The sequence below is a fragment of the Copidosoma floridanum genome, unplaced genomic scaffold, assembly GCF_036245765.1.
Source record: "Copidosoma floridanum isolate Cflo_tuat_1 unplaced genomic scaffold, Cflo_Japanese_pri ptg000012l, whole genome shotgun sequence".
Lineage (NCBI taxonomy): Eukaryota > Metazoa > Arthropoda > Insecta > Hymenoptera > Encyrtidae > Copidosoma > Copidosoma floridanum.
This window is the reverse complement of record NW_028321889.1, coordinates 7612650-7630907: the sequence shown is the minus strand read 5'-3', so window position 1 is coordinate 7630907 and position 18258 is coordinate 7612650. Positions and strand designations below refer to the sequence as shown.

At 44.2% G+C, this 18258-nt stretch overlaps 1 protein-coding gene and 1 long non-coding RNA gene across 2 annotated transcripts in view; one reads left to right on the top strand and one right to left on the bottom strand.

The window, feature by feature from the left end:
- by (focal adhesion protein tensin) overlaps nucleotides 1-18258 on the bottom strand; it is a 143296-nt gene that overhangs the window by 19208 nt on the left and 105830 nt on the right. The window contains exons 6-12 of the mRNA XM_089590500.1: nucleotides 15456-15557; nucleotides 12467-12540; nucleotides 12253-12427; nucleotides 11482-11642; nucleotides 11184-11333; nucleotides 10761-11058; nucleotides 10460-10697 (exon numbers count right to left, since the gene is read on the bottom strand). Coding sequence (XP_089446626.1) covers nucleotides 10460-10697; nucleotides 10761-11058; nucleotides 11184-11333; nucleotides 11482-11642; nucleotides 12253-12427; nucleotides 12467-12540; nucleotides 15456-15557 — 1198 coding nt within the window. The remainder of the gene's footprint in view (nucleotides 1-10459; nucleotides 10698-10760; nucleotides 11059-11183; nucleotides 11334-11481; nucleotides 11643-12252; nucleotides 12428-12466; nucleotides 12541-15455; nucleotides 15558-18258) is intronic.
- Nucleotides 5439-7075, top strand: LOC149375131 (uncharacterized). The gene is made up of 3 exons (XR_016292917.1): nucleotides 5439-5634; nucleotides 5715-5927; nucleotides 6373-7075. It is a non-coding gene; the product is annotated as an uncharacterized LOC149375131 (long non-coding RNA).

The window sequence follows — 18258 nt, the reverse complement described above, 5'->3', positions numbered from 1 at the left end:
CTAGTATGAGAATATAACATACATACAAGCGGTCTGGAAACATTGCCATCGTCGTTTTGGCACTGCTATGGCATACACACACACACAATATTCCACCAGATTAAAAGTAAATCACTGTGACGTGACTCGAGCAATGAAAAAAAATATACGCCCTTAAAAAAAAGAAATCAAGCTCAGGCGGATGACACCCACACACGAGCGAAAGATATCCATACACGCGACATAGTTGTCCCGTGTGTATATAAAGGTATTTATAAAGAAAAAGAAAAAGAAAAAAAGAGGAATGTAGAAGAAGAATAGGAGGATGCGTGCGTTTCATTCATACCTGTGTGCGCGTCTCTCTCCCTCTTTTTCCAAGACAGTACCTGTACATTCGCGTGTGGTGCAGAACTCGCCAGTCAAGCCATATACGGCTCCGATCTGCACCGATCTCGTTTTCTCTCCCCTTTCTTTTTTTTCCTTTCCTCCCGAGCGTGCGGTGGTCATAAATTCCCGAGGGTTGCTCCGTTACACACCAGGATTATACGTCTTACGGGTATACTCGAAAATCTTTAGAAAAATTGTACGGATAACCACGATGACGGGGAATCGAAAAATATACGTCATGCACAGACGTGTGTTTCCCGTCATGCAAGCTAGATCTGCCGATACGAGCACATGGCAGCGATTTGACATTTGAAATTAATTTATTGTGCCAAACACGCGGACCCCAACGCCAGAGAGGGAGAGATAAATCTCCGGTGCGTCGTGAGTCGTTCGCTGCATCGAGCGCATTGCGACACGATATCTCTTCTGCACGCGCGGATATTTGATACCGATCGTGACCAAGCCTCTCTTCTCTCTACAACCACGTGCTGTATACTATTGTGTGTACGTGTGTATAGTCAGCACTTCCGCCGTCGCGGCACCGCTCGTGGTTACATCCCCCCCCCCCCCCGACTATCTTGGCGAAGGATAAGATGTAGGCTGATCCCCGAGATTTATATCGAGACCGACTTATTTTACTGTACATTTAATTGCTCTACGCGAGCGACGCGCGCCGTGGATTTGTATTTTACAGCGGGTGGAGGAGCTTTTAAATATATTATATATTGCGGTTCGTGTTTTCACTTTGGACGTGCGATATAATATGTAAAACGTTGCCTCGAACAAACTTTCGCGCAATTGCAATCAATACAAGTAACACACAACGGGCTCAAGAGATTTCCCGGATCGAGTGTGGCAGTCGATCGTCATCATCGAGTTAAGGGAGTTTGGTTGCAATTCACTTAACGATGAAAATATTTTTAAAAAAATATATGTTGTAAAGAAACATTGCGTGGATGTAGTCACCAAATTTGAGCACAATCGCGTCTACAGATTTCGAGAAAAAAATTCATCAAGTGTCCCTTTTTCGTCGTCTTTAACATGGGCTCAAATATAAGTTATCAAAAAAGTTGTAAAAAAATACGTATTACTCTTGACACAGCGATGAGAATGTTTTGAAAAATTGATATGTTATTTATGACAACTTTATTCGTATACGTGCAAAGTTTCAATAAAATCGCGTCTGCAGTTATGGAGATATTTGCACAAATGTAAACAAATTTGTTTCCTGCTTGTATGCTTCATTCATGTGGCCAAGGACGCATTGAGGACACTGTTTGCTGTCAGCTCGACTTTTTACGTGGCGCGATAGCTTTTCACAAAATCACTTCTAGAAGCCGTTCTACTCAAAATTATCATCTCAAACTTGGTATAGGCCTTAATGAGACTTTATACTTTAATGATATACCATTAAAACCTCTAATTTCGAAAATTTATAGCACACTTTTATTAAAAGAAGATCAGATTGACTATACCGTTTACTCCTTATTTTTTATCTCTCATAGAGAAAGTATTTAGGTTATTTGATTAATACCATAAGAAACGAGATACCTTGAAGAATATTCTGTAATTTTTTTGAAGTATTTCATTTAAACGTTAACGAGTACTGGCGAGTCGAACACAAATACATTTTCCGTAATCGAAAGGGCGGATGTTTTTAGGCTAGGTTAGTACAGCAGACTTCACGTGCTCCCCTTCACCTCCCCGCGGGAGCGGTCCAACTCCCTTAAATATGTTGTTTTGCAATTAGGTTGTTATATAATATGTATGATACTTTGTATATGCGTATCATGCGTATAACCAACCAATTTTCAAGTATTGGGCTGATTGTGCTCCGTGTGTGGGTATACTTATCGTCTACATGCAGGCACACACGCTGTGGTGGTGGAGCGACAAGATCTGGGACAAGGACATCCCCCGTGCTGCCTCGTTTATATATACGGCGCAACTGCACGCGAGTGCCGATTTGCCGATTCGACGCGTCGTCGTGTCGGTGTCGCTTTCGTTGATACTTTGTCATGTACTTATACACTGTCCGTTTCTTTCATGCATTGGAGAAAGCCTCTCTCTCTCTCTCTCTCTCAGTTCTCAGCTTCTTTGACGACAGACATCCGTCTTTTTTTCCAATTTCTATTTTTACTCCTTTCCAAAAGTTTAGTCGTTTTTGGATTAATATGTCGACCTTTTGAAAACGGTCACGTTGACGAATGCTTGGATATTAATATATTGTATTCCCACATGCTCAACGCGTCGGTTGAACGTATACGTTGTCCTTCCGGCAACAGCTTCAAGTATAAGTACCTACTCAACTACATGTGCTAATTATGTGTATACACTCTGTTAATAACGTGATGGTTTGCACTTGAAGATTTTTTTTTTTGCGAAAGGAAAAAAAATGTTTTTTTGCTCCCTACGGAAATGAATTGATATTCTGTGAAATGTATAAAAAAAAAAATTGATCTATTGTGAAAAAAATTATACATATTTCAATTAAATTTTTTGCTTAGTTATTTAAAGAAACTGAATTTGAAAATCACAGATCTGGTGGACCAACGTCAACAAAACGAAGATGAAAGGCTCATCAACTCGAGCGTCACGTAGCAGATTTACCGGGTAAATGTGAAAGAGAGGTAAGATATAAAAAGTGCAGCGGTACGTAGTTTCAGCCAAAAGATAATGGAGCGCGTGGGTGGCGCGTAATAGTTCCGCGGCTGAAAACTAAAACGGCACATACAGAGAGACGGAAAGAGATGTTTCGGGGCACGTGCGAGTACGCTTTCGTAGGCGTAACTGACCCCTTTTTCGGCTCCTCTCTGTTGTCCAATGTAAAAGCATCGCAGCGGTGTCAATAAGTAAAAGTAAAGTCTGGAAGAGAGTATAATATTCATGTGTAAGTACCTACATGAAAAGAGCTGCGTAGGAGAGAGAGAGAAAATGGATGTTTAAAGTGATATGGGTAAACAAGCTCTGGTAGCACCAACACAAGAGTTGAGTGCAACTGACAAAACGACCAAGTTATTATTGCTTGTATATATAGGTATGTTGGCTTTGAATAAACATCGGTATGTAAGACAGAAAATTATAATTAAATAAAATCATGCATTTCGGAACATATTGTAATTATTATCATTATTATTGCATAGCAGCTCGTAAAGCTTCGAAAACATTTCTAACGGTATGCAAATAGATCTTGATCAAATTTGAGGGTAACATGCAAGCAGTATGAAATTTTTAAAAGGATTAATATAGAACCCACACACGTTTGGCTTGTGAAGGTGTTGTAAGTAGGTACCTATATGTAATATGTATGCGCCAGGTATATACATGTATACATACTTAGCTGGCATTTAAGTAATATAAGTGCGTGTATATACCATGCCCGGGGAGAAAGAAGAGGCAAGCGCCGACCGAACGTCGCCATTGTGTGCACAACCGATATACCTATAACTCTCCGCCCCGCATATCCATCCCCTTCCATTCCATTCCATTGTGCAAAGCCGGTCGCTGATGAGGCCCGGGCGGAGGAGGAGAGGCCTCTTACTCTCATACGTGTATATAATTAATCGACGTGTAGGGCTGTTTTTTTTTTTTTTTTTTTTTTTTTTATATACTGGTGCAAGCCCAACGCGCACAATATCGTCGGCAAGAGACGGAAAAAGAAAAAAATTAAGGAGGAGGAACTCGAGAGCTGGTGGTATATGGAATATTGATTGCACGAGTAAGATGGAATCGACGAATGGGTTGTTGTATTCTCGAAGCCTTCTTTCATCTTTTCTGCGAACAATATACCTATATACATCAGAAAAAAAAAATAATAATAATAATGATGCTGCGGTGGTTTTTAATGTATAATATGAGCCACGCTACAGTCACAATGATTTTTAGCAATTGCTCGAACCCTGTGATTTTTCTTCCATTGAGAAATGTATTTGAAGACGAGGTGAAAATTAATGTAACCTGCGGTTTTTGTTGTACAAACACGTACGTGTACGCAGTCATTCGAGTGTCCTGGGACTTGCTATAAAAAGCCATTGTAAACTGCCAAGTGGCAATATTTTACAACTTGAATGGAGAATAATACAGAGAAAAGCTATTTGTCGTACATATTAGACGCTCGAAGTTTAAATGAGAAAAGCTTACGTGACGCGTATATTTTTAACTTTACAAATACCTATACTTTTCAAGAGTCGAACATCTTGTATCTTTCTCATTTACGATCACAGCAACATCATCAAATACTACTAAAATTACAAAGACATTTGTCACGAAAGCTTTACTACTTTTGAAACAATGACTTGCCACTCACTCACTTGCCAAGAGTTCACATTTATACCAATGGGTTTTTCCAATTAGACATTTCGTGCGAAAAGTCCTTTAAAGAGATGAACTGGCAGATAGCAAAAACAGAAACCAATAACTACACATCTTTTCCTTTTTGGCGTAAAATTTTTCTGATTTTTGTTTGTTCGTTACTTAAAATATTGTGTAACCCATGAGTTGTACCATGCGTACAAACTTAGATGGACACTATTTTAAAGGCAAGATTGATTATTCGCAATTTTGACAACAAAAAGGTACATGTAGACCTTAAGTTTCAATCGAACCCATTGAGAAAAAAAAAAAAAAAGGACGTACAAGAGTTGCTAAATATTTCATTCGAGTGGTCACGACCAAAGAATTGCTGGAGTCCTAGCAGCGAGAATCAGAATTTATTCTCACTAAATATAGTTGATGGTATCGTTGTAGGTTCCTTCACTCCTGTAACTATACATTATACCGCTTTATCGTTTGGTATTATCCCCACCCGGTATTATACACACGCTTTACGGACAAGGGACAGCCAGGCAGGACCAAGACGCCCATAATAACGAGTACAATGCATATATACAAGTATACATGTATAAGCATAAAAACGTTGGGATTCCTCGTGCATTATACGTGCACGGGTTGGGAGGGATTTGAAGTGACGGAAAAAATTTCTACGAATTTATGTCGAGGTGAATAGGCAATAGTGGGTATATGGCTCGAGAGGGAGAGTGCGAGTTGAAGAAAAGGAAGAGGAGCCGACGGAAGGCCTCGGGAGATTCAGTGCGTGCTGACCGTCCGCCGAGTGAACTTCGAAGGAGCCGCATACAAGTGGTGCACTCGGTGATTCTATTTTTTGTTTTTTAAGTCTGTTTTTTCTATAAAGGGAGAAGATGAAAGTGCCCGTTCAGCTGTGGATCCTGTTCCTCGTCGGCTGCCTGATGCTCGTACTCGCCGATGCAAGTAAGCATACATAATTTTACAACGCGACGTATATCCAAAAATTCCGACGGGGGGTTGTAACGAGTTTTTAATGATTGAAGGGCAGTGGCGGCACCCCAACCCAAAGTGCTCCTCGGGGTCGGGGATGAACGCGCGCCACAAGCGTTGGGTCTCGAGGAATCAGGACAGAAGTGCCAATAGCTACAAGTGGGTGTACAACGAGAGCACGGCGAGGTGCCTGAAGATCTACACAAATTCAAAGAGCATCGCTCACTTCAAATCGGAGGACGAGTGCAACAGCGCCTGCAAAGATAGTTCGTATATTTATATAATTGTACACAACGCGTCCTGCGTTTTTTCACTTTTGCCTGTTGTGTGTGTCTCCGACACACGAAAGTCTTTTATATTTTTAACTCGCAACTGGGCTCACGTTACTTTAATCGATGTGGTCTGTATATAATTATGCGTTGCGTCAACGACCTCGCCAAGGCTACTTTCATGTACATATCGTGTTTCGATACCCTGAACACGAACTTTTTTTGTTTCTTTTTTTTCTTCTTTTTATCGGAAGTTAGAAAAATACACAGGTGAATCGTTGCTGACCATTTTAATCAACAGCTGTATTGGGTATAGAATTTCGTTTAAAAAACAAAGCGCCTGGGACGTACGAAAAAGATTTTTAGTAACTTTCATCGTAACGTATACGTATATACATCCTATGCGTGGAGATTGCGATAATCAGTACTTATCTTGTTGCAGTTTATCGTTTTCCATGAGAAAGATGAGCAGCTAGCCGTGCAGTCCCTCGAGTCGTCGCTCGTCATCGCGCCAACCACGACTCGATAATTAACCCACGGAACACCAGCGAGGAGGGGACGAAAAGCAGCCAAGTTCAAGGGATCGATAGGGGGAAGGAGGCAAGGCTAGAGAGCACTTTGGGCTATCAGTTTTCCCTCCCTCGCCCCATCGTCCATCTCGGGAGCTTAACGAAGCCGCGATAGCCATCACAAACACGTATACACATCAGCGAGGAGAAAAGGGAGATTAAGCCAATCGGTGTTGAGCTTTCGGCCGCGTTACATCGTATCATCATCATCGAGTCCACGATCCCGCAAAAACTAGTATACAGAGGAGAGGACAACACGAGATTGCGCACGGAAAAGCCGTGCCGCGTAGGCGTCGTTATTTACGCCACATGCATATAATATATACACGAGGCAGCGCGGTTCATATACTTACATACATGTATTCTCACGCGCGAGATTGCTGAGGTAACCCGAGAACCGGTGCGGGACGTCTCCTCTTTCTCTCTCGCTATACCTATTTATAATACAACTCTCGCGGCTCGTCGAGCGCACAACATATATTATATATGCATATTTATAACCGTACGAAACGATAATTATATTCAATGAGTGTACAATTGGTGCAAATAAAACACATCGATAGCCTTTTTGGTGAATCGGCCCTCGGATTTATTTTCCTCCCCTGTCCCATCCGCTGATAAGCAAAATACCTAACCGGAGCAGCCACGAAAAATCACCAAGTTTGTGAAAAACAGTTGGCATTTGAATGTAGCAATGAGAGAAAAAGCCTCGGACAAACCTTTGGAAGGATAGAGAAAACCAGCAGCGCCGAGGACAGGGAGGTAAGTATCGCGGGGGGGAATCTCTCGGCGACCACCAGGAATGTTTGTCTCTTTCCCTCGCGGACCACCAGAGACCGGAGCCTCATGCCATTAGACACACACACACACGGAGAGAGACACTTGCGGAAGGCAAAGTCAACCGCGATGGAGTATACTCGGTTGGAGATCGTGATCGCACGGCCGCGGTCCCGTTCCTCCTGTGTAACTATACGGCACTGCGATCGATCGATCGGCCGATGCATCCACCGCACACGGGAGAGACACTTATTATATTATGTACCCCGCGATGTACCGATTGATTTATATACCGTGAAAAGTGTGGTTGACGGTGCGCGTATCGCGCGTTTGGCTGGCGACCCAGCAAAGACTGAACTCCCTCGCCCACCTCGACGCAGCGGCTGCAGCTAGTCGCGCTTAGTCTCTCTCTCTTTCTTACTTTCGTCTTGAAAAAAGCTATAGAGAGGCGAGAAAACACGCAGCTCGGTCGCACGAAGGCCGAATCTCGACTATCGGTTGGCTCGCCTACTCTCCGAGGGACGAGAATAAACTCGAGTCGCCCCCCCCCCTCTCCTGCACCCGATATGTCGCTCATGCTCTATACCTTATATACTTTACTTACTTCACTTACTTGTATGGAGCCTCTCAAGCCTAATTTCGAGTTTCTTCTTCTTACAGGGGGACCCCGGACCACGTCGCCACCCCACTCCCATGCGTCGTCGCTAACACCTACGCGATAGAAAATTTCCGCTGCCACGCATAAGTTAGTAAATATTTAGGGGTAAGGTATTTTCCAAGACGCGTCGATTTGCATCCCTCGATTTGTTTGCAATTAATTTACATACAAGTGGTGCCCAAATGGCCCATCCGATTGCTTTTTGCAAACCTCATTGTGTTTTGTTCAACATGGGCAAAGGTACCGTGTTATACACAAGCCTTGTATATACCTATATTGATATTTTCACGGTACATCCAACCGAATGGATATCATTCGTACTTACGGTTCACGTACTAAAAGCTTTTTGATATTTCCCCCCTTTATCTCGAGCGAACGAGAAAATAACTGGCGAAAAATGGCCGGTAAAAATTTAATCGGGTCATTGGTTTTTATTGTAAATGGCCCGCAAACGAAACGACTTTAAATATAGCGCTTTTCGGAATACTGGTATATATATACGTATACATCTCTGTATTCGCTTTCGGACTTTTATTACGACTGTAGTCTGCACTCGGGGGCAATTTACGAGATGCAAAAATTAATAAGCAACGAAAGCTGCCTTACGAGAACTAACTCGGGGAGGACCGTAAAAGCGTGATTACGAGTACAAACGTATACAGGTATAATATAATGTATGTCGCAGTAAAGGAGAAGCAAAGGTGCACGTGGCAAGGGATACGGGAGGGGGAAAAACCGCACGACAAAGATTGGAAAGAGAAGCTCGTGTATAATATAAGTTAACGTATATAATCCCACCGCCGCGATCTTAATTTTAGATTCTCGGGGCATTCCTGCGACCCCCGCGTTTGTTGTGGCACACACGTCGCGGTCTCTTTTCACCACATGCCACCGATGCAGCGCCGAGGGAATAATTAATTTGTAAAAGCCGCTGCCCTCGCGCCTCAATCCCATCGGAGAAATGGACAAAATGGCACCGCGGAAGCTCCACCGATCGCACCAATTACAAACTTTCGTGTTTGATCTTAAAATGTCACTATACCCCATATATCAAAGTGATTGGCCATCAAGAGTCAATTAAAAGATCAAATGCAGGTACACCCTATATATGTAAATATTGCGTATATATATCCATAAAATAGGTACAGGGTTGTATACGCATTATCGAGGTGTACTTTTCGAGTAACCCGAATACCTCGGGTGTTTACGTGTCCCGGTGACGTCGTTTCGCGTACACCGACACTCCCGACGTGTGCAGCGAGCAAGACGAGGGCGGAGAGGCAAAAGAGAAAGAGCGTCCCTGCAATTTGAAATTCCCGCCGCGGCTGGAGATATAAATCGCCGTGTGTGTTCACGTATACGCGCGGGGGAGTACCAAATAGCGGGCTTTGCTTAACTCTGCCACTAATAAATCCGCGCTCGTATACGACTCTCTTCGGGATTACCCTTTTTTGTTGTACCTACTTATTTTGTTTATGTTTTTCGAGGTCAGCCGGAAGAATCGTAAATAAGATCAAAGTTATTGAGACTTTGATTAACCATGTCCATTTCGATTTCCGTGCATTCCCACCCAAATTTTTGTACAAAAAATACGGAGACCTTCGAGATTGCAGCTATACTTACAATGATTCTTTAGTAACGTAGAAAAAACGCAGTGCGTGATAATTTTACTTCTAATGGAGTAAGTAAGTGTATATGGATGTAGGAAGCAACGAAACAAAATAATCCAATTGAGGTAAGAGTCAAAGTAATTGCAGCTACATAGGGTCAAAGCTACAAAAAAAACAGTACAGTTAGCTGTATAGCATCAGTCAATTACAGGCCTTTTTTTTTACCAGGAGAACCTATTGGGCAATAACCGAGATCGAAGCTCGACTCCACCTCGCGGTCGCGCCCACTGTCCTCGATCGCGATGTTACGGATGAAAAAAAAAAACAAAAAAAAACTTTCGTGCTCCTCTAGTTACTTATTGATTTAATTTGATAAAAGCCACGACAACTTTTCGGGAGAAGCCCGTTGAAACCTTCCTATCTTACGTTGCGCCCGTAACAATATTTTCAATCCATCAAATAAAAAACTCGAGCGGCAACGCAAAAGTGGTCTCAAGGTCGAAAAAGTAGTGCTCAATTATCTCCAACGTAGGATCGCCATAAAACGCTATCGACCGATAGCTTTGGAGAAAAAAAAAAAAAAAAAAAGGTTCGGCTCCGTTGAGACCACATTTTACACGTAATTCCGCATCGATAACAAATTGCTCGTAAGTGACGATGATCCGCGTGGATTCACGGCCATCATTATTGAGAAAACCCTCGATAAATCATCAACTATATCCGATCCATGTGCCGTAAACGTGATTCACGTACTCCGCAAATTTGTAGCAACAATTTACAACGTCAACCCTGTCGTCGGTGCCCAAACGCAGGCACAGCACATTTGAATGAGACTTTATACCCAAGTGGTTCTACACACCGACCAGGTATTGTAACGAAAAGTACAGGTACAGAGAGGTTGGGATGTTGACTTACCGTCGTCGCTGAGCTCGAGGTTCGTGTAGCTGTCCCAGTGTAGAACGGGGTCGTGGTGGGCAGAGGCGTGGGGCACGGCCGGGGTGGGCGCGGGCGTCGGGCCATCCAGGCGCTTGGGGTCGCTGGCGAAGTACAGGGTGACCACACTGTCGGGCGGGCACCTCGGGTCCTCGCAGGCGACGTCGAGTTCCGAGCGGGGAAACGAGACGACGTTCTCGGTTATGACGCCCGTGTGAAACTAAACAACGGGGCAAAACAACAATTAAACAATTTGCGAGTCGCTAGCTCGGGGAGCGCTTACCTGGAGGGAGAACACGACCTCACGGCCCTGGTTCGAGTAGACCCTGTGGTAGCACTTGACCAAAATGTCCCCTCTCAACCTCAGCCCGCCCAAGTTGACCGCGAACTCGCGGGTGTTGGTCACCGAGTACAGATCCGACGTGTATATGGGGGTGAGGCCCTCGTAAACCTTGAAGAAGGCCCGGCAGCCGGTCGGCTCGAACATCGGCACGCCCAGGACCGTCAGGTGCGTGAGGTACAAGGGGGACTGGCTTATCAACAAGGAGCTAGCCAGCAGACCGCTAAAGTACTCTATGTACCTGCACAAACACACGAAAAATAGTGCCATTATTAATCCGGAAACCCGAGAGCAAGTTGGGGTAAACATCATTACGAGAGTGAGGCGGATATAACGTATATATAGGGGGTGTGGTTGTTTATTGACCTTCTGTGGGAGGGGACGCCGAGCGGGCCGATTTTGTCGTCGAGGAATCGTCTCATGGCGAACCTGTCGAGGGCTTGGTCGCGGCTCCCGCAGATGCTGCTGTAGTTCATGTACGCCGATACGGCTACGCCCAGTCGCTCTTTACTGCCCCTAAAGTGGACAAATGAAAAAAATAATGAAAATTACGATGAAACCCCGGCAACGGATCATTATTTTCTTTACCGAAAGGTTTTCGAAAATGATAAAAATACTTTGAAATTGGAAAAAAAAAAAATGAAATGGTGTCGATAATAAGCACCTGGCATGTAGAACGACGACGCGGTTCGAGGCGGCATTCAGCCAGGAGTCCAGCTCCTTGCAGAGGGCACACAGCCTCTCCAGACTCGGTGCCAGCGCCTGGGGCCATCCCACCTCCCGCGTGTTTGGCTCGCTCGCTTGGCTCGACGACAGATTGAAGATCTACAAGATTGGCCGGGAATCATTGACCTACTCGCCACTAGCTAGGATATTCCATTCGCTCGACTTTTTTTTTTTTTTTTTTTTTTTTTTGGCATCCGAACTTTACTTTAAATTACAGCCTTTTTCGGTTTACTCAATAAGTAGACTCGATATTTCTTTATCACGAAAAAAAATATACATAAAGTGATTTTTTTCATTCATGAGATTGATGTGCCGTTATTAAGTCTCTTGCGCGCTTGGTACATTCTTAAGACAATTATTTTCAATTTTACAAAAATTTCACTCAACTTTTGGGATTTTGGAAACAAGACAATATCAACATTCTTTTTTTTTTTTTAACCTTGCGAAACTTCGAACAAAAAAAATGTATATCATGGTCGACAGAGGTATAGTCAGTGGAGGAAAAACAAAGCTTTAGCAAAAACACGCGTGAGAGCGAGTACAATAATCATGTAGGTATATTAGGTAACGACGATCACGAGTTGATTAGGAAAATATAGGTAAGACTAAGGATGACGACGAAGGTATTGATGACGACGATATACGCGCACCGCGGATGTATGAAACAAGAGTATATATATATAGTAGGGTATGCGTGTAATGTAGTAACCATGTAATTGTCGGCGTGTTTGCCCCTAAGCAGAGACGTCGCGTGCTCCAAGACCCCACGGGCGTCCTCCCTGTACCAGAGGGCTATTATCCTCTCGGTGACGTAGCACAGCTCCATCACCTCGCTGACGCGGCCGTTGCTGTAGCCGTTGCTGCTGTTGCTGCTGCTGCTGCTGCTACCTCCACTGCTGGTGTTGCTGACGGCCCCCTTGAACGAGGAAACCACCGCCGTCGCGTCCGCGCCAACGCCCGGCGTCCTCTGGGGCTTTGCCGGTGGCGTGACCTGTGCCTGCGACACAAAGACCAGAGCAAGGCCATTTTTACACTATGTAGGTATATACTTATGTCCTTGCTACGATACTCTACGAGATCTTTTTCATAGTTTTGGTTTTCCGTTGGGTAATATGAAATCAATTTCGTTAAAATACGCCTTCACCTTGCTCGTATTTGGGGCGGTGGTGTACGTCGGCTCGTAAATGATCCTCACGGTGTACGTTTGTTGTTGCGCCATATCGCGCGGCCCTACACAGTTTTTCACGATTTTTCGATATTATGCACCACACTCCGTAGCGACCGCAGTAAGCACACAGGGATCTTCACTCATCGTCAATTTAATCTATGCGTTCAAACAGTATAGGTGGAGTTATAAAAATTACTTTCGTGGCGAAGGATACTTGATCAATTGTTTCGGAAACCTTGGATGATGAAAAATAAAAAATCTGTTTGACGCAAGTATAGGTACGCGCGACGCCGAGTCCCAGACTGCTTGGGCGCTCTATTTCGTAAAGACGGCGAGTTTCTGCGCTTTACAATATCCCCAAGTTTGTGCTCTGCACGCACGAGACCATTAAATACATATAGGTATTGTTACTGCTACGTTACCACCATATTTTTTTGCTCATTACGTAAAGGACGCGAATTTTTGCTGATACCGTTCAACAGGCAGGAGAGACTCGCGGCTATTGCGTAAATGTGGATGCATGTATATACCTACACAACGATATGCTCGAGTTATTATGTGTAGGTGTTCCTACTTTACGATAATGTGCAAACAAGCGAACGAGTATCGTATGATAGGTATATCGAGTTTTGTGGTTTTAGAAGTGCATTAGCGCCGGAGATTCTAATAATACAACGTGATACGCGTGCTCTGTCTGCTATGTGCGTATAATCTATATAATATGTCATGTTAATTAGAGACGATGGGTATACACCAGAGCTCGTGCGTGTAACTCGATGCGTTGTATTGGTGGGTCAAACCGAACAATAAAATATTGTTTATGTTTAAATATCCCCTCGTGAAAAACTCATCGTCGTGAAAGATTATGAACTCCGCAATTGTTATGCGGTTGCAGTTGACGTGAAACTCCACGCGCGACAAGCTTATCGTACAACAGCAGCGCGGGTCAACGTCTCGCGTACGAAATTTACTGCCACTATACTAATACGCGTGCCCGTGAGTTGCACAAGTGTATATAAAAACGTTCGAGGTACGAGGGAGCTGAACGTATCGCGTGTCTTGACTCTTGGAGTGGGACTTATTTCATCTCCAGTGACATTCACTGATTGGTGTTTATTGGCGGGCTTTTTATATCAAGAACGCGACGGCAAACACATTCCTGCGCATATACGGCAGTTATAACGCCGTGGAGTAATCCAAACGGACGATGGGCTCAACGACGATAACGTCCGTTGTATAGCTAATACCGTTGTCAATCGGAAGCTGTTTCATTGAGCCTCTCGCGTATAGCGTCAAAAAAAATTGCTACGAGGTTTTCCATCGACATTTTTCACCTGCTCAATACCACCTGACGTGTATTTCGTGACCATAAAAGATTTATACACCCGACACTGTACGGTTTATCCTTATACACGCGCGAAAAGAGTTTCTGCTTCTTTGTTTTGGACTGTACGAGTGCCCCGGACTTTTGCAAAATTTTACGACTCAACCCCGAAACGATCGTCTGCCGTGTACTTCTTCTTTCGCGTAGCGTACGAGTATACCTCCACGACACGGCCACCGCTGGCAAAACCAAACGCAAAACTCCTCGAGTCGTAATTCTTTTTCTCCCTCGCGGTGTTTTGCTTCTCGGGAATGTATCGCGCAAAAACCACAAACGCAAGAAAGAAAAAACGAAAGGGATGCATCTGCGAAATTTTACCCAAGTGCACGACGCATTATATAGGTACATGTATATTTACGATTTGGTGTCGTAAACGCGAGTGGGCGAGCGAGAGAGCGCCGTTGTCGTAAATACAGGAGGGCGCCCGATTTTTCGTCGCTCGAGCGAATAGGTAATCGTTAACTTTTCAATTTGCAGCTGCCCGTCTCGGGTGTGACACGCTGCCGCGGAGGCGGACTGTAATGAAAATCGCCCGGGGCGTGTATGTTTTTTAACCGTAGATTCAGGTACGCGTAGCAACCGATCAAATCGGGGAAAAACGAATAAAAGCTCGGCTGGGATCGAACGGATCGGCGTGAATGAAATTAAACGAGTCGGCGGCGAAGAACAATGCTAATAATAAACTCCCTCCCCCCCCCCCCGACTCTCGCGGATAAAACCCAGCGTTCTCGCACCTGTTTCGTAAAAATATACTCAAAAGCGCGTAGGTGGGTATGAAACACGTATACCCACGCCGATCGACGCTCCGCGGAGGCGTTAGATTTCGTCGAGCCGATCACCCGAATGCCGAGATTCTTGCGGCGATTGCGACGGCAGAAACAACTTTCCGACTATCGGCGCTTATATGCTTGCTTACCCGGGATATAGATTGATGCGAATGGCAAGTAATCGCGATGAGCGCTTCTTTTCTAACTGAGCCGGAGATGCAAGTCGTCGAGCCCTTTTGGTCAGCCATATATGTATACAAGAGGACACTACTTGAAAATAATGCATTTGGGGCTTTCAACATCGAGATATATACATGACGCTATACTATAACCCAGTGCTCGTTGAACTCGATGTGTATATTCGAAATTACGCGATTCAAATTACCTATAGTGATACCGTCTGATGCTTTCGAGCTTCAATATTTTGGTAAAAGTCTTTAATTTGTACTGTACTGTGCGTCGATAGTATGTATAGTTGGTACATGGCGCGTTGAAGGGGTAGTTATTAGCATTGTTGTACGTTGAATAAAGGGTGGAAAAAAATTTACGCGAAAATCAGGAGGATAAACATTTTTGGGTACTGTTAATCATACCTGCTCATGTTGCTGCTGTTGTTGTTGTTGTTGTTGCTGTTGCTGTTTGTTACGTACAGGCGTACTGGCGTTCCTCGGCTGTGTCTCGTAACCCCCATTGTGCTAAAACACATAGAAAAAAAAAAAACATCTTATTACGATTGGTAATTTTTAGAACAATCAAAGTACAGGTACGTGACGATTAAAGTAATAATTGTTTTCCTGTAATTACGTCGGCAAAGCTACAGATCAAAGTATAAGTAGGTACAAAACAGATCATTGTTATTTTAAGTATATAAAAAACGTCGTCGCTGCTGATTCCGACAAAAGTGACGCACCTCGCGTTCGATGTGAAGTGCCGCGTGCCAGATGGTAAATGCTATTCTGTGCAGCAGAGTCTCCGTGTCCACTTGCGAAATGACGAAATTTTTCGGGTTTTCAACGTTTCCGTTTCGAAAATCACTGTTCACGAGGCTACTGCTGCTCAAACGCTCGTTACGATAAGGGCTCTTTTTTCTACTCCACGAACGCGACGACGAACCCGTGTTTGAGTTTGTCATATTTCAAAAACCTTTTTTTTCCACATCGGGATACATAATATATGCACTTTCAATCCAAGCGTCCGTCATCTCCTTACTTATTGTTCTCTGTATTAGTTTTTTCAATTATTTTTTATTTTTTTTTTTTATTGTCGACAGATATTTTCACGTCCAACAGTACCCACAGCTATTATTGAAAAACTAGTCACTATTTTTATCTCTCGTTTTTTTTTCTTTTTACTTCCCATTGAGTAAAACTGGCTTGCAGTGAAACAGAACCGTAAAATATTCAATACTTTGTCACGCTGGTGCTCGAGAAAGAAAACACCGACCCAAAGACATAATACACCGAGAAAGGAGCTAAAGGGCACATCAGGACAAGAGGATGAGGAGCCGGTTATTTTCTTCTCCCGTGCACTTGAAACACTCGTAGAGCCAGGACCCTCGTGTTACTTCTCTACCGTTGCATAATCCGAGATTGTATATCATATATACACGTTATGTGGTACGCAGATTTTTAAAGGGAAGCAAAAAAAGAGGAAAAAAAAAACATTAGACATGTACACATTTATATCCTGTCATTTTCAATGTTTCTTTCCTCCCCTACTGTGCCACGCACATCGATTGAAAATGCAAGGACCGCGGGTGCCGCAGGACGTGAAAATAAAAAAAAAAAAGTACGACAAACATCACGCCCGGCAAACGATATGGCATACACGCGTAAATAAAAAAATGCGAACCAGCAAAAGGAGGGTGGGGGAGCACGCGCGCGCGTGCAATTTCACGCGTCGAGATTGTAGAGCGAGCACGGAAGCACGTACCTATACGCTATTTAAAAAACAAAAGCAACGAAAGCACGATACATAATATATATATACCCCCTTAATATATACATATACGCACGAGCGAAACGTTTATCAGTGATATACCTATACTCGTTGAGCTTATAAATAACTAACTCCCATTGAAATTGATTTAGCGCTCATTTATTCGACGGCCATCTACATTTACACACGTGACTCGTTAAGACTTTTACAATACACACCCAACACGCACTTTATATACCCATGTTGTACGTGTAACAATGATGATGATAATAATAATAACCATGAAACATCACGTATAATTGCGTGCACGCGAATAAGTATATTATAATATGTATATACATATTCAAACGTGCCCGATCAATTCACGCTTTCTTTGTCGTCGCCGTTATACGTGCATATAGATATACACACAACGTTGCTTCTGTAGCCGCAACATCGTGCGGACGTAACGTAACACGCAGCAATCTCCGACGCGACTTGCGGCCTGAGACGAAAAAAAAAAACGTCGAGCGACAGAGCGAGCAATCTGCAGGTACATTTTTCAAGTACAGCAGCCGGTCCAACTTTCAAGCCACATGCGTATGGGTACATGGACTGGTGGCTACATCATCAGAACTGTTTTCCACCCCGACACGCGCGATAATGTTATATACTCAAGGAGGCTCGGTAGGGCAACTGGTGCTTGGAAACGATAAACGGTGCTTCCTCGCACGTGTCAGCGATGCACTGTGGGGGCCCTACGATACACCTACACTACATAGATGACGCACCACGCGTGCGACAGGGATCACGAGGATTCACGCACCGGCGGGCGAGACGTTTACACTGCGGGAGCCGCCCTGGCGCGCTGCGGATACTGCGGAGGGGCGGCGGCGGTCCAGAGCCGTACGTACACCACCAACGGGGACTGTATATATACATCTGCGTATATTCGTGCACGGCGACGGCGCAGATGAGCCAACGTCTATACCTTGGCGGCGCACCCCCGATCACGTACACACGTACACCATCGCGGTGCCATATTATGTACAATACGCGTCTCCACAGCCCTCGCTTCTTGTGCCAAGTGACATTGCCATATCGACTACGTGTACCTACATGACTTTGGCTTTTCGATCTCTTGCAGTTCACCCTCCGACGTGCCGGCCGCTGCCAAACGCATTTCTGCGGGGGGCGAATGCGCTCTTATCTGGACGGCGACAAAGTACTCCGGTGGAGAGGGGCATAGAGCTTTTATTGGCACTTCGGATAACCGGGTGAGGCCGTCGATTGGCCTGAATTTTTCACGAGCTCCGAAGATCAAAGTTTTTCGGGGATGTTTTGGTAAACCAATTGGAGGAGCGTGCATATTGATGCTCCGTGTCGTTTAAAAATTTATGGGTAAAGTGTTTGGTTTTCAATACGTGGTTTGTAGTTCTTCTCGCATCGAGATAAAAGCATATACTTGTACACGAATTA